The 13,481-nt window shown below is 54.2% G+C and overlaps 5 protein-coding genes across 5 annotated transcripts; 3 read left to right on the top strand and 2 right to left on the bottom strand.

Annotated features, from left to right (window-relative positions):
- Positions 1–539: 539 nt before the first annotated feature.
- ETR1 (mitochondrial 2-enoyl thioester reductase) lies at positions 540–1,808 on the top strand (the record flags this gene model as incomplete). The annotated part of the gene is made up of 1 exon (XM_062943264.1): positions 540–1,808. One exon carries the CDS (start codon positions 540–542, stop codon positions 1,806–1,808), a length of 1,269 nt encoding a protein of 422 aa, XP_062806342.1.
- On the bottom strand, positions 842–4,933 carry VPS34 (Phosphatidylinositol (PI) 3-kinase). The gene is made up of 3 exons (XM_062943263.1): positions 4,727–4,933; positions 4,563–4,649; positions 842–4,509 (listed from the first exon to the last, which is right to left on the bottom strand). The coding sequence occupies exons 1-3, from the start codon at positions 4,783–4,785 to the stop codon at positions 1,947–1,949; spliced, it is 2,709 nt and encodes a 902-aa protein (XP_062806341.1). The 5' UTR covers positions 4,786–4,933; the 3' UTR covers positions 842–1,946.
- On the top strand, positions 4,846–6,637 carry QC764_120020 (uncharacterized protein; the record flags this gene model as incomplete). The annotated part of the gene is made up of 3 exons (XM_062943262.1): positions 4,846–4,947; positions 5,117–6,381; positions 6,441–6,637. Exons 2-3 carry the CDS (start codon positions 5,280–5,282, stop codon positions 6,635–6,637), a joined length of 1,299 nt encoding a protein of 432 aa, XP_062806340.1. The 5' UTR covers positions 4,846–4,947; positions 5,117–5,279.
- Positions 6,638–7,020: 383 nt separating this feature from the next.
- Positions 7,021–11,669, top strand: QC764_120010 (uncharacterized protein; the record flags this gene model as incomplete). The annotated part of the gene is made up of 2 exons (XM_062943261.1): positions 7,021–9,019; positions 9,084–11,669. The coding sequence occupies 2 exons, from the start codon at positions 7,021–7,023 to the stop codon at positions 11,624–11,626; spliced, it is 4,542 nt and encodes a 1,513-aa protein (XP_062806339.1). The 3' UTR covers positions 11,627–11,669.
- Positions 11,670–11,674: 5 nt separating this feature from the next.
- On the bottom strand, positions 11,675–13,216 carry QC764_120005 (uncharacterized protein; the record flags this gene model as incomplete). The annotated part of the gene is made up of 3 exons (XM_062943260.1): positions 11,675–11,871; positions 11,948–12,290; positions 12,696–13,216. The coding sequence occupies 3 exons, from the start codon at positions 13,214–13,216 to the stop codon at positions 11,785–11,787; spliced, it is 951 nt and encodes a 316-aa protein (XP_062806338.1). The 3' UTR covers positions 11,675–11,784.
- Between the last annotated feature and the right edge of the window lie 265 nt (positions 13,217–13,481).

The raw sequence follows: 13,481 nt of genomic DNA, 5'->3' as shown, positions 1-13,481 counted from the left end.
GATGCATGTCATACATAGAGGGGACGTGTTAAGGGGTCACGCCACTTTGGGGGCAGGAAGGCCGGATGGGATTTTTCGGTCAAATTACGGGAGCTTGCGACATATAATGGGGGTGGTATTTGTAGTTGAGATGAGGTAGGTAGGCATGGGAAATTGTCAATGGAGGTTTATGATAAGATAGAGCTCTTGGGACGGGAAGTGAGGTGTGATTGGCTGGGAGCTATGGAGCTCTGGCTGTGGAGAGAGAGAGCTCAGGCAGACGTCATCGGCTCGGGTGAGCGGTTCGGGTTTGTAGATATCTGATTCGCTTGACACTGCAATAGCTACTTTTCGTTTACACTAGGGTTGCAACTTGAAGCTACAGTATTCAGCATCAGTTTGGGTGCTGTCTTTCTCGAGCTCTATCCCCTGCAATTCCACGATCCACCCAGTTTCTCAGCGGGGCAGGCTGCTGTCAGACAATTCACAACACACTCTCACCAACCTCACCTCGCCCCTTTGCCGTCACTTCACCTCTCACACGGCCGTTCAATCTCACAATGGTAGCCCCCCGCCTAACAACCAAGGCCCTCCGCCTCCCCACCAGCAAACTCCTCCGTCCGGCTCTCACCACGGCCACTCCCCGAGCGGCCCCTACCCTCACCCAAAAACGCCACCTCACCGGCCCCTACGGCTACCACCAATCCAAAGCCCTCACCTTCTCCTCCTTTGGCGAACCTATTGATGTCTTGTCGCTGCACACCCACTCCATCTCCCCCACCCTCCCCTCCGGCTCCGTCTTGGTCCGCACCCTCGCAGCACCAGTAAACCCAGCAGACGTCAACACCATTCAGGGCACCTACGGCTCCAAGCCCCCCTTCACCACCCTCCTCGGCACCGCCCAACCGTCCGCAGTACCGGGGAATGAGGCCTGCTTCGAGGTCCTGTCTGTCGGGCAGGGAGTGAAGGGTCTGGAGAAGGGGGATTGGGTTATCCCTGCCAAGACGGGGTTTGGAACCTTTAGGACTCATGCTTTGGTTGAGGAGGCGGAGGGGAAACTGATGAGGGTCGAGAGGGAGGGTTTGACGCCCGTTCAGGTGGCGACGGTGTCGGTGAATCCGTGCAGTGCGTATCGGATGCTGAAGGACTATGTCGATCTGGTTGGTCTCAGCATGCGGTGGTATCGCGAGGGGAAAGACGTCTCCGGGGGGGCGTGGTTTCTCCAAAACGGGGCGAATTCTGGGGTGGGCAGGGCGGCGGTTCAGTTTGGGAGGTTGTGGGGGTTGAGGAGTATCAACGTCGTTCGGGAAAGGGAGACACCTGAAGAGACGGAGAAGCTCAAGGAGGAGCTCACCGGGTTGGGAGCCAATGTTGTTCTGACCGAGCAGGAGTTCTTGGACAGGAGTTTTAGGGATCGACTTGGGGAGCTGACAAAGGGGGGGAAGGAGCCGTTGTTGTTGGGGATGAACTGTGTTGGGGGGAAGTCGGCGAGTGCTGTGGTGAAGGCGCTGAGTCCGAAGGGGTGCATGGTTACGTATGGCGGGATGAGCAGACAAAGTTTCCCGTTCCCGACTGGGCCGCAGATCTTCAAGAGGTTGAGGTTTGAAGGCTTTTGGTTGAGTGAGTGGGGTAAGGAGAACCCAGAGGGCAAGAAGAAGATGATTGAGGATATTTTGAACTTGATGAGGGAGGGTAAGTTCAAGGAGAGCCCGGTGCAGGAGGTGGAGTGGAACTGGGAGACGGAGGAGAAGACGCTCAAGGAGGCGGTTCAGGGGACCCTGGGCGGGTTTAGGAGTGGGAAGGGTGTTTTTGTTTTTGGGGAGACGTAAAGATCACGTGTGGCTCAAGAGACGCTGCGAATGGCACGATGGCATCACTTCCTGAACATGAATGCCACCACTATATATCTGGTTCTCCGTCCCAAAATTCATATCTAGCGCCACCTGAACACCAAATCCGTCTCTAAACTACGCCCTAAAAGCCTGCACCAGCTCATGCAACTTGTCAATCACCACTGGCACCAGCGCGTTCAGGTTGTCGTCCATGATCCTCTCCAAATGTCTAATCGCATCCTCCTCGCTCAGTTCCAAGTGAAACCTCTCCTTAACCTTCAGCACCGCCTTATCCGGCTCCAGCTTGATGTCGGGAATATTCGCGTCGACCATCAAACTGAACAAGTTCAGAATCAAGTTGCTGTTCTTCCTCAGCGCGCTATACGCCAAGAAGCAGTACTGCTTGAACTGCCGGTAATACTCCGAGTTGGACCCGCCCATGCAGTCGACCATCTCCTTGGAAAGCTTCATCGCGGGCGCAAAAGGTTTCGGGTCGCGGCCGAGGATGTACCCAAAATCGGCGTGGAAGAAGTGGCCGTCTGGAGCTAACAGCAGGTTGTCGAGGTGACGGTCACCAACGCCGAGGATGTAAGTGATCACGCAGTAGCCGGCGCACGACCGGACAAATGTATCCAGACTCTCCTTGCGCATGCCGAATGGCCCTTGGGCGTCGGGGTTGTTCTGCTTGAGGTAGGCCTGTGCCGGGTTGGCGCGGTATTTGGAGGCGATGCCCTGAAAGGTCATGGATGGCACAAACTGTGACAGGCCGGCACTCGTACCGGTGGCCAAAATCTTGTAAGGGGAGAGCTTCAGGTCGAGGTTCTCTTTCAGCAATAGGTTATCCATGAGGGTGATGATCTGGATAACGAGCTGATCCTGACGGAGGTCATCGCCGGTCTTGAACAAGATAGGGTATTTCCGACCAGAGGTGGTCTTGAAGGCCACTTTGATAGGATGTAATGATGACTTGAAGACAACTGTGTCTTCCGGAACCACGCCGCATATTTCTATCGAAGGATCCAGGGGCAGGGGAAGTGGTGGGTCGATGGTCACCAGCTCGTTTTTGGGGTCGGCCAAGAAGTGCTTGACGCGCTCTACCCTCTTCGCGATGGATTCGTTCGCCTCCTTGATTTCCCCAGAAATCTTGGAGAGGATCGCAATCCACTCAGCCTGTCGCAGCAACGTCTTTCGGGTCTCCTTCCCGTCCGGACGCTTCACCAGCTCTGCCATGAAATCGTACGCAATCTTCTTGTAAATCATCTGAGTTTCCTCACCCTGATCCATGGAACTATCATCACACTCGACCATGAGATACCACCAAAAGTAGTTGCCGAGTGCAAGACTGTGAACAGCCCGGGATATCAAGAATCGAGCCAAAGACGAGTCGTGTGTGACCTCATGGCCAGGCCGTGTCGAGATATGTTCATATTTGAGCGCCTGGACGAGCTGAAGCAGATACAGAAGTAACTCCTTGTCGTCAGCTTTGCGCAATCGCTCAACAGCAAATGCCCGCACGGCCGAATTATCAAACGTCGGGCCAAGCAACTCCAAGGCGTCGTCAACATCAATGTCCGTCCACTTCCCGAGGACTTGAACAGCCTGCTTCGACTCGGAGTGATCTAGCCAGTTCACCGACTTGACAAACTTGGTGAGTGCCTTTTTGTTTCTTGTGAGGTGATAGCGGAATTTCCAGATGAGGTCCTTCTCCTCTGGCGAAAGCGTGTGGGTTGGCGAGTATGACATGATCACATTCAGCTCATCCCGCACCTTGGCATTTGGCTTGAGGTCCTTGTCCAGAATCCCATTACGATGCTGGCTGCGGACCAATCTGCGATGCTTGCTCTCGGCGGGGTTGTCTCTTGCACCGACCTCGGGGTCATACACCCTGATCAGCCGGCCTTCGTAGCCCTCGTCGTCGTCGACACTGATACCGGGGCCGAAATGGACCTCTGGTGGAGGTTTGAGTAGGATGTTGGATTGTGACGAGGAAAGATGCTGGAACGAAGAGATGGGTGGTGCCGGATACTCATAGTCAGCAAAGACCACAGGGAAGTCGAATCTTGATAGCTCTACGTTCAGAAAGTACCCAGATGGTTCTGGCTTCGCTTTCTCGTTCTGCGCACTGGACTTGTCATCCCGAGAAGCCTCTGTTTGCCTGATGGCTTTGGCCTTGAGAGATGACCTGGCCGTCTGAAGGCCGCGCCTCTCGAATCCACGAAAGACAAGCTGGTCCAGCCAATCCACGCGGGGAATCTCGCCCATTTCATGCTTCTTGAATAGCGTCTCCATACGATCCAACTCGGCGGCATCCTTGTCCTCGGGTGTTCCGTCTTTGGGTCGTGACCTAGGGACTAGAGCGGGGGTTGTAGTGTCGTCGTGTCCGTCCGCGTGAAGATGTCTATAGACGTGACATTTCTGGCGACCCTTGTGTAGCTGGTTATCCTTATCGAACAGCGGCAATGTAGCCCCCCCGAAAGGAATTCTGTGACCATAAGGTCCGTCTCCCGTTGGGGAAAGGTCCCAAAGTGTTATCGCAAGGCAGGCATTCTGGGGTAAGACTGAGTATGTGACAGGTAGTTCGAGCCACTCGCCCCATCTGCGCTCGGCTCGAAAGGTCTTGAAAGATGTCTGAACAGGGACAGTCAACGGCTTGGAACCTGCCCACACCTGTACTGTGACATAGAGATCGGAAAAGGGGCTAGACGCGATGGTATCAGCATTGTTTGGAAAAGGGCGGACGGAGTGCCAGACCTCTGGTTGGATCCTATGTGTCGAAGGTTGGGATTGTCGAGGAGGGTAGAAAATAAGACAGGTGCCTCTTCACCTTCGAGGTTTATGCTACACCACTCTCTATCAGCACATTCCGCGCCCGATGATAGCAAAGTAGCAGCAACAGAAACATCGGCGCAACCCACATACGAATCCTGACGGGGTAATCAAGCGAGTCGGAGCTGGCAAACGAGAAGGGCTCCATTTCGACAACGACGGGAGCGACGGAGAGCTCGCGGTCTCTCTCTATTCAATCAGCTCGCCTCTCTGATTAGAACGCTAGGAGACCAAAGCGCAACTTTGTCTTTTGCACGGCGATGGAATCACTTGTTGCGCAAACGGGCGGCAGCAGCTGCAACGTCACGCTGTAAGATGCCCCTCGGTGGGCAAACGCCCACTAAAAAGAGCCCTGTCGCTTCCAGCTCACAAGCTCTGCCCCACTTCTCCAGCTGAACCAACACCCCACTTCAGCTGCCTAAACTTTCCTTGGCGAGCAATCGCGTCTTCCCACTCATGAATGCGTCTTCCAACTTCAGATATACCACCTCCCCTCTTTCAGTTCCCGTCACCAGTCTACCTCAACTTGCAATTACCGTTCAATAACTGTAATAAATACTGTCCTTCCTTTCGCTCAAGCTTCACCAAACTCACCACATTCGCCGTATCGTCGGCTTAATCTTGGATCCCATCTCTAGCAAAATGGACGACCGCAATCACCTCGCCGTCCGTGGGCGAGGTAAAGAGAACGAGCCCCCAACAAGAAGCTCTCGGAAACGTACATCTGATATTGGTGGCGACCCATCGACCAGCCGTCGCAGAATTAGAGAGCCATCAGTACAAGCGGCCCACGGCGATGGGGATGAGTACGACCCGGAACAGCCAATGCAGGAGCGTCGCCAGATCCAACGGTCTATGCGGGAGACATGGAGAGAATTAAAGGAGAATCAGGACCGACTTATCGGAGAGGATCACAATCCGTTGATTCACATACTTGATAAGCAGGACGCGACCCTGGTTAGGGTCAAGCAGACCAATGAGGCGGCAATTGACGCCAGGGTCCTAGTCTCGATCGCAGACATGAGTGTCAAGCGAGCACAGAAGATTGGACAAGGAAACGTCGGCGGCCTTGACTTGGATGAATTTATATCTAAGGCTTCTACGTTTATGCGGAACGGCGGTGGTATCGAGAACGACGAGGCTGCCGAGTTATCAAACACCCAAAGAAGGAGGAGACAGCCTCGTGGAGCTCTGGGCAGCGACGAGGAGGATATCGGCGACGAAGGCGACATGGCCAACTGGAAACACCTCGGTCGCTACGCCGCGATACCAGCCATCCTTAGGCCTCCTGTGCCAGGGTTCCTGTTGGGGCCGCTTTCGATAGAGAAGAAGGCCCGAAAGGTCACCAAACGGTCAGCGCCTTTCAAAGTCAGCAATCTTATAGAGGTACGACCTCAGGAACTCCGGGCAGAAGACCTCAAGCGAAATACCAGGAACGATCTTCCCTCCATTTGCAAGAACATCCTGGTCCGGCTGGAAGCCCATGAATCAAGAGCTCAGGACTTGGCCCGAGAGAAGTGCAGACAACTTGAGGCGGACCGTGGGACTGAACTCTCGGAAGAACAGTTGCGGCAGGTGATGGATGGGCTTGGTCTTAACGGCAGTGGCAACGTGGATCTGTTACGCTTCGTAATCAACCCACATTCGTATGGCCAAACAGTAGAGAACATGTTCTACGTCAGTTTCTTGCTGCACGAGGGCAATATCGAGCTCAAATTTGACGGCAATGGCCTGCCAGGTATTGGTACGTGACAATCCTGAAGCCTTGCGCGGACCATGAAAGATGCTGACACTGAGTGACAGTGCCGTACAAGGCACGAGATGACGAGGCCGAGTCGGCATCACGAGCCAGAGCGCCTATGAGACATCAGGCTATCATGTCAATCGACATGGAGATGTGGAGCGCTATCATCGAGGCTTTTGGCATCAAGCAGCCTATAATACCACACCGTCAAGAAGAGGACCAGACTGGACCTGGCGCACGTGGTTGGTATTATTGACGCGACATTGAGTGTGCTGAGGGTTTACAACACCAGAGTTGTGGACGATTTTTGCTGTGTGGTACGTATGGAGGAAGAGCTATGGCTTTGGAGATTCCTGGCCGTGTAATTCGTTACCAGTAAGTTGCCCGTGTTTGGTTAGCAGCTTTGGTACAGCTACATACAATCTGACCAGTATCGGCGGGGGAAGTGTTCTTTGTTTTAGTTGTTCGAGTGGAAAGCTCTGGGCCTGTATCCGCAAGCATCTACAGGCCCAAAGTCTTTGTCTGTAACGCGATGATGTCGCGAAACTTGGGCGGCCAAAGACCGCAACGCTTCTTTGTCCAGTTGCTCCGTTCATTGTGCAGTCCACCAGTTTCCGTGTTTGTTCGGTGCTGCTTGATATGAAGCTCCTGGCCTTCGCTCTCGCAAATGTCACACCGTGTTTGTTTTCTCGGTACGAGTTATTTGGTTACCAGCCGCCTGCTTATTCTACACGTCTACAACCAGCAAAAAGCTCTGCGACAATGTCTGGAGACCACCATGACTCGGAAGCCCTGGAAGCGCGCGCTTCACCAGAGATGGGAACCATGAGCACCCCCCCACGCCGGCCAGCTCGACCTAGGCGTCCAAATGCCAGAGAATCCGAGAGCATATATAAAATTAGGTATTCCTATGATCCTTGGAACCTCAGCTCGTGGAGCAAAGCCGGGGAGTCAAGGCTCAGCGAGCTGCTGGCCACTGCCACGGATCCTCCTATCGAGGGCTTCTGGAAAAGTATAAAAGCAAGCAAGGTGGTTGGCAAATGGTTTGACTACAACGATAATGAGCCTATTGTTACGTGCTTTAGATTTCTCGAACTAGACTACGACCGTGCGATGAAAGGCTGGATGAACACTCTGCGAAGCGGGAGCGTTATGTGTAAAAAGCTGACGGATATGCGGGTGGAACGGGACGTGTTGAGGGAACAGAATTCAGTGTTGACCAACGAAAACTACCACCTGAAGAACCAAAACAAAGAGGCCGAGGATCTCATCGGAAATTTGGAGGACATGAACCATGACTTGGAGGACCAGGTCAAGGACCTGACCCAACAACTGAGAGTCAAACAGGTCGAGAATCGGAGGTTGAAACAGACTCTAAGCAGTAGGAAGAGTCTGCAGACAACTCCTGGCGGCACCGTGATCGAAGACGGCCGGGTTGTCCACACTATGAGCGACGATATTGCGAGAAAAGAACGGGACGATTACTTGGCAAATATCACCCGTGCCGAAGACAAAGCAGAAGCGGCGCAAGCCAGGGTCGGGGAACTGGAAGACAAGATTGCGCGACTCAGGGCTGCTCTCGAGGCTATCAACCCAGCGGCCGAGCTCACTTCAACGGGTGCCATCGAATCTGCCACAGTGACTGCCGCTGGTCTCCAAGCGCAAAAGGCGCAATATGAAGAGTGGATGAAGGAGCTGAAGGATGAGAACGCCGTGTTGAAAGCCGAAAATGAAGATGTCAAGGCCGCCAGTAACCACCTGGAAACTGCCATGCAGGTCTTGAGAGAAGGGAATGAAGAAACCCTCAAGAAGGAGAAGGAGAAGGTGCAAGCCGAAATTCGGCACTTGCGGGATATGCTGTCAGAGCAGCGGTCAGAGATGTCTGGGAAGCTTCAAAAGAAGGAACAAGAATTGAAGGGCCTTTGGGAACAGTACGACAGAGTCAAGCGGCGAGCCGAGGAGTTGGAAAAGAAGGTCAGGTGGCTCGAGGTTGACAGCGACAACCAGATCAATCAAATTCGCCAGCAAGTGGAGAACTTCGGCAGGGCGAGCAGAGCATACATTCCCCAGCTCAACAGGCTTGACCAGTTGATCAACCAGACCGAAGCGAACCTAGATCAGCATCGTGAGAGTGCGGAAAAGGCCAAACCGATCCTGGAACAGGCCGGCAAACTCAAGAAGAACCAGAGTCCGTCTCCCGAGACTGTGAGCGGGCTGGCCGATCTGGTCAACTCGATGTACGATGTGTTCAACAGCCCGGCGAAAGACAAAGAGGAGCAGGAGCCGGGCCTAAAGGAGGTAAAAGAAACTCGTGATGCGGCTCGGAACATGATCAAAGAGCTGGAAGGGCTCAACGAGATGCTTCTTGGGTGGCGGTCCCGCGTGCGGTCCGGGCTTGGGTCGCCTACTGCTCTGAGGCACGAGGGAGATATGATTGCATCCAGCATTGAACGGCTACAGCATCAGTACCGACGGAAAGACACTGCGGAGAAGGTTTCCAGGCGCAAGCCCAAGCCCGTTACTCCTTCAAAGAAGCCAAGGGAAGAACGGTCGCCGCTGATAACGGGCAGACGTGTGACGCAGAGGAAGGTACCGCCTAACCTGGTTTTCGTGGACGAGCCTGAAAAGAATGCACCGGGTGAGTATCCCATCTCCCATTCGACAGGTTATATGTACTGACATCGAGAAAACGGGGGATCCAGAGACACCTCCTAGCTCTTATCCATTCGAGCATGAGATAAGCAGCGTTCATGCTGCGAATCTTGCAAAGCTCGAAGCGGTCATACACGCGTCTGAGGAGGGGAATTCTCCATCGCTGAAGGGTGCTCTTTCATCCCCACCCGGGGAGCCGCAGTCACCCGGCGATGCTAAGAAGTCTCCAGAGGCTCCAAAGCCCTCAGTGCCCAAGGAATCCCACGCCAAATCACCTTCCATAGCTTCCGGCGGCTCCTCCCCCTCAACTCCCCGTGGCCCTGAAGAGGATTTCTCGTTCGACGATCGTTTCAACCCTGATCTATACAAGGTGCTTGAAGGGTTCATCACAATCTTGGGACACGTCACTATGGTTACCGATGAAGACAATCGAAAGCCAGACAACTCATTCCTGAAACCCTTGCTCCAACGATACGAGCCAGAGATGAAGACGGCTTTAAAGAAAGTTTTCGAGGTCACCGGGCAGCCCCCTTATACTCTTCTCGCCCCCACTAGCCAGAAGGAGCACGAGCTTTTCTACGTTTGTAGAGCGTACAAGGAATTTCAGTTATGCGTCAACCCGGGCTGGGACGCGGCCCTGTGCTTGAACTGGTTGCAAGAATGCAAACAGGGTATCGCCTCGCAAATCGAGGCCCGGAAGGGCACGATAGAATATGAGCGCTATCTTACGTCCGAGTTCGCGGATGCTCTGGAGGTGGTGATCAAGAGACACGAAGAAGGAGACGAGCTGAGAACCAGGTATAATGAGCTTGAGACGGAACTGCTGGGAACGAAACTTTCGACAGAGGAGGAGTTCTACGTCGACGGCTGCGTAAAGCGACATCTGGACAGCGGCAGAAGCGCAGACTATTTCGAGGATCTGGTATGGGAGGTTGCCCCAGTCATCAAGCGCGAGGTCAAGTTGAGTGGGATCACCAACGAGCTCGAGAAATGGGTCAATGACTACAGCGAATGGGTGGACGATGTGTTCAAACCTGATTATATTGAACCGCTCAAGCAGCTGATCAAGACCCTCAAGAAGAAGATCGCCGACAGGAATGACATGGACGATAAGATTCTACTTGAGGCCCGTGTGAGACGACTCAAGAAAATTCTCCGTCACGACCCTGTCGAGGACCTGTCTCTCAAAGACACGCTCAAGTCGCCGCTCGAAGTCGTCACTACCAACATCCTCGTCAACCAGGATGCTGTTGAAGATCAATACGCCACCCGCCGCCGGCGTATTGAATCTCTGATTCGGGAAAAGGTGATGCATCTCTACTCTACCAAAACCCACAGCAAACACGCCGAGGCGGCTTGTTTCTGCTCCCTGCTCAAATACTTCGCGCCAAAGCTGTATTACAATGCCCTCAGTGACGGCTGTTGCGGGCATGGTCAGATGGTGACCGTCATTGAAGAGGGCACCAACGCGGAAACGCAACCAGTGAAGCCCGACGACCCTTCACTGGCGAGCAACCGCACGTCAACCCGACGAAGCCGCCGCACTTGTCAAGGCCACCACGGCCATGGCGTCTTTTCTGCCTCCACCACCGTCCCCACAGTCATCTGCCATATCTTGACCTCCTTCCTCTGGGTCATCCTCTTTGCCCTCTCCGCCCCAGCAGAGTTCTACTCCACCATCCTCCTCATCCTCACCACCCCCTTCGACATGGTCGGCTACGCCTTCGCCTGGGTGAAATACTTGTTCAGGTACATCCACTGGCGCTTCTTCCCGAAAAATTACGCCGAAAACTACCACCCCCCTACCTTCACCCCTCCTACCTTCAACATCCCTTTCCCCCCAACCAGCTCGACCAGAGTCCCCCCCTCCCGTCCCAGAACCCCCACCAGCGTCCCGAGTCCGAGGAGTGAACGCTCATCCCCACCGCGCCGCCTCTCCACAGCATCGTACATCCCCTCCCTGGACTCCTTCTCCAACCCCTTCAGAAGAGCCTCCGCTTCCGACGTGGACGAGAGGTCAGAAAGTACCGAATTCCCCATGTGCCGCGATGGCGGTCCTCCCCCCAAGCCAGAGCCACAAGCGAAGACGGAAGAAACCCCCCCAGTCGACCCCTTTGCCTTCCGGAAAACCCCCGCCCCCGCCCCCTCTGTTGCTGACGATGCATCCTTTCCTCCCCCCCCTCCCAGACCGGCACCCTTCAAGTTATCTACCCATACTGCTTCCCCCGCCTCGCTTATCATTTGCCTGTCTATCCTCACGACTGTTTTCTCCTCGGTGCTGTATCTAGCGCTGGACCAAGAACGGCGGATCTGGCTGTCAAATAACAACTGGAGGAGGGCATTCGTCAATGATATGCTCGAGCCGTTTGCTAGCAAAAATACGAGGGCGGCGGCGTGGGCAAACTGGGGGGTGCTCGCGTTTCCGGTCAGTGCCCTGGCCAGGGCGGTGAACAGAGTTTTTGTGAGGTGGTGGCCGAGGTGGGCGAGCGTTGTGCCGTGGGATACGGAGAGGGCGGTGGTGGATATCACCTGGGCTGACAGGACGGGGGTGAGCGGGGCGAGTGAGCAGAGTCCTGGGTTTCTAAGAGCCTGATGGAAAGTTTTTATTTTGTACGGGTCTTTTTTGGAGTTGAGGAAGAGAGTTTGATGTTATTTGTTTTGGGTTCTGTCACTGTTTGATGAAAGTGGCTTTTACAAAAGATTATGTCAACTATTAGCTTCCCTTGATATCCAATCTTCACTGCGGCTTTTTTACATTAGCATCTTCTTCACCACCGCCCTCCTTTTGACCTTGACATTCTCACCCCCATTATTCGACCCCGAGCCCAGAAGGGTGCCCTACCAACAACACAATGTTAGCCCCTTTTCTCATGTCCAAAACATTGTGTTCCGCGTAGGTAGGTAGGAAACTTACCCTCTTCCCAATGACATCCTCCCACCCCTCCTCCAGCTCCCTGACGGTTAAACACCGAATCTGGTTTTGAGTTTGTTGCTGCTGGTGGTGGTGGCGATACCCACCCCGCAACACCTGACCGCCTTGAATCTTTCCCTCATCTCGCGTTGGAGACCCTTCCCCGGCAGAGATAATCACCATCTGCATCTTTGCCGCGCTGTCGTCATCCCTGCTCATGATACCGGTTCCTACACCCCCGTTCCTTGCCGGTCCTGCTAGGATCAGCCTCCTTGGGTCGGGGCGTCTGGCTTGTGGTGCGGATGAGATGGACTGTTTGTCCCAGCGCCAGCCGACGCAGTCGATCCTGGTTGTTGAACAGAGGTTTGTCAGAGAGAGGTCGATGTTTCAAAGTGATATTGGGCGGGGGGTTGTGCCGGTTGAAAAGGGGGGACGGGGGGACGGGGGGAACGTGGGAATGTGGAAATGTGGAAATGTGTCAGAGGGGTTAATGTGCTGATGTGTGTTTAAAGGGGTAATAATGTGCGAAAGGAACCAAAAGTGCAAGTGTTGTTTTGGCAGGAGCAACGCTGGGTGAAGGGCCATGGTGGGAAGGAGCCACGGCTTGAAACAGCACTGGCGGAAGGGGCCACACATGAATGTGGGAAGGAGCCACACATGAATGTGGGAAGGAGCAAGGGTGAGGGGAGCAAACGGCAGGAAGGAACCAGCTAGTCAGGGTGGGAACTGGAAGGAACGAACGCTGGCATACCAAACCTCGCAACACAGGCCCTTGGTGATGTTATACACCGGTACCCCTTTATGTCCCACCAGCAACGGTACATCGCTTCTCAGCCAGACCTTGTCCCCCTTTTCACTCGGCCAAGGGCTGTCAGACTCCACAATTCCATGGCAGTATGACCGACGCTCGAACGGCTGGGTCACGATGAGCGAAGAGATGGAGATGTAGGCGACGTGGTTGTCGCGAGTTCCTCCTCTTGCTCGAGTGATGATATGGCTGGGTGGGGGATCGGCAGTCAACGAAGAGAGAATGTTGATCGGGGATTCGAGGTGGTGGTGCTCATTGCTGGGGCTTTCGAGGGTGTAGCAATGGACTCGAATTTCAAAGGGTGACATGGCGAGAATGTGTTTCAAAATCAAACAAGGATCCAATAGCAGGATGTCACCAGAATACAAAAGCAAGATCCCACCCAGAAAGGATATGTGTACCAGAGAGGCTGGATGGTCCAGACAAAACGGGAGCTGACAGACAGCATGGCCATGATGGGGCATATTTATAACACGAGTGCGGTACCCGACATGGCACACGACATGGAAAAATGCAAGAGCGGGAAGACGGCGTCGGGAGAGTCGAGATGGATTGATCTAACAGCTGCGTTTTCCTGATTCAATCATGCCCGCCTGCATGACGAGGGCGTATGTGGCTGACCCCTCGGCTCGTTATGTGTGTGTGCCGTTAGACCATCTACATCGGAAAAAGATCTATCGTACAGCCCAGGCTAGATTTTACACTGGCGTTGTGCTGTTGATATTTTTT

This window comes from Podospora pseudoanserina, chromosome 1 (assembly GCF_035222485.1).
Source record: "Podospora pseudoanserina strain CBS 124.78 chromosome 1, whole genome shotgun sequence".
In the NCBI taxonomy this organism is placed as follows: domain Eukaryota; kingdom Fungi; phylum Ascomycota; class Sordariomycetes; order Sordariales; family Podosporaceae; genus Podospora; species Podospora pseudoanserina.
This window is presented reverse-complemented; position numbering and strand designations above follow the sequence as displayed.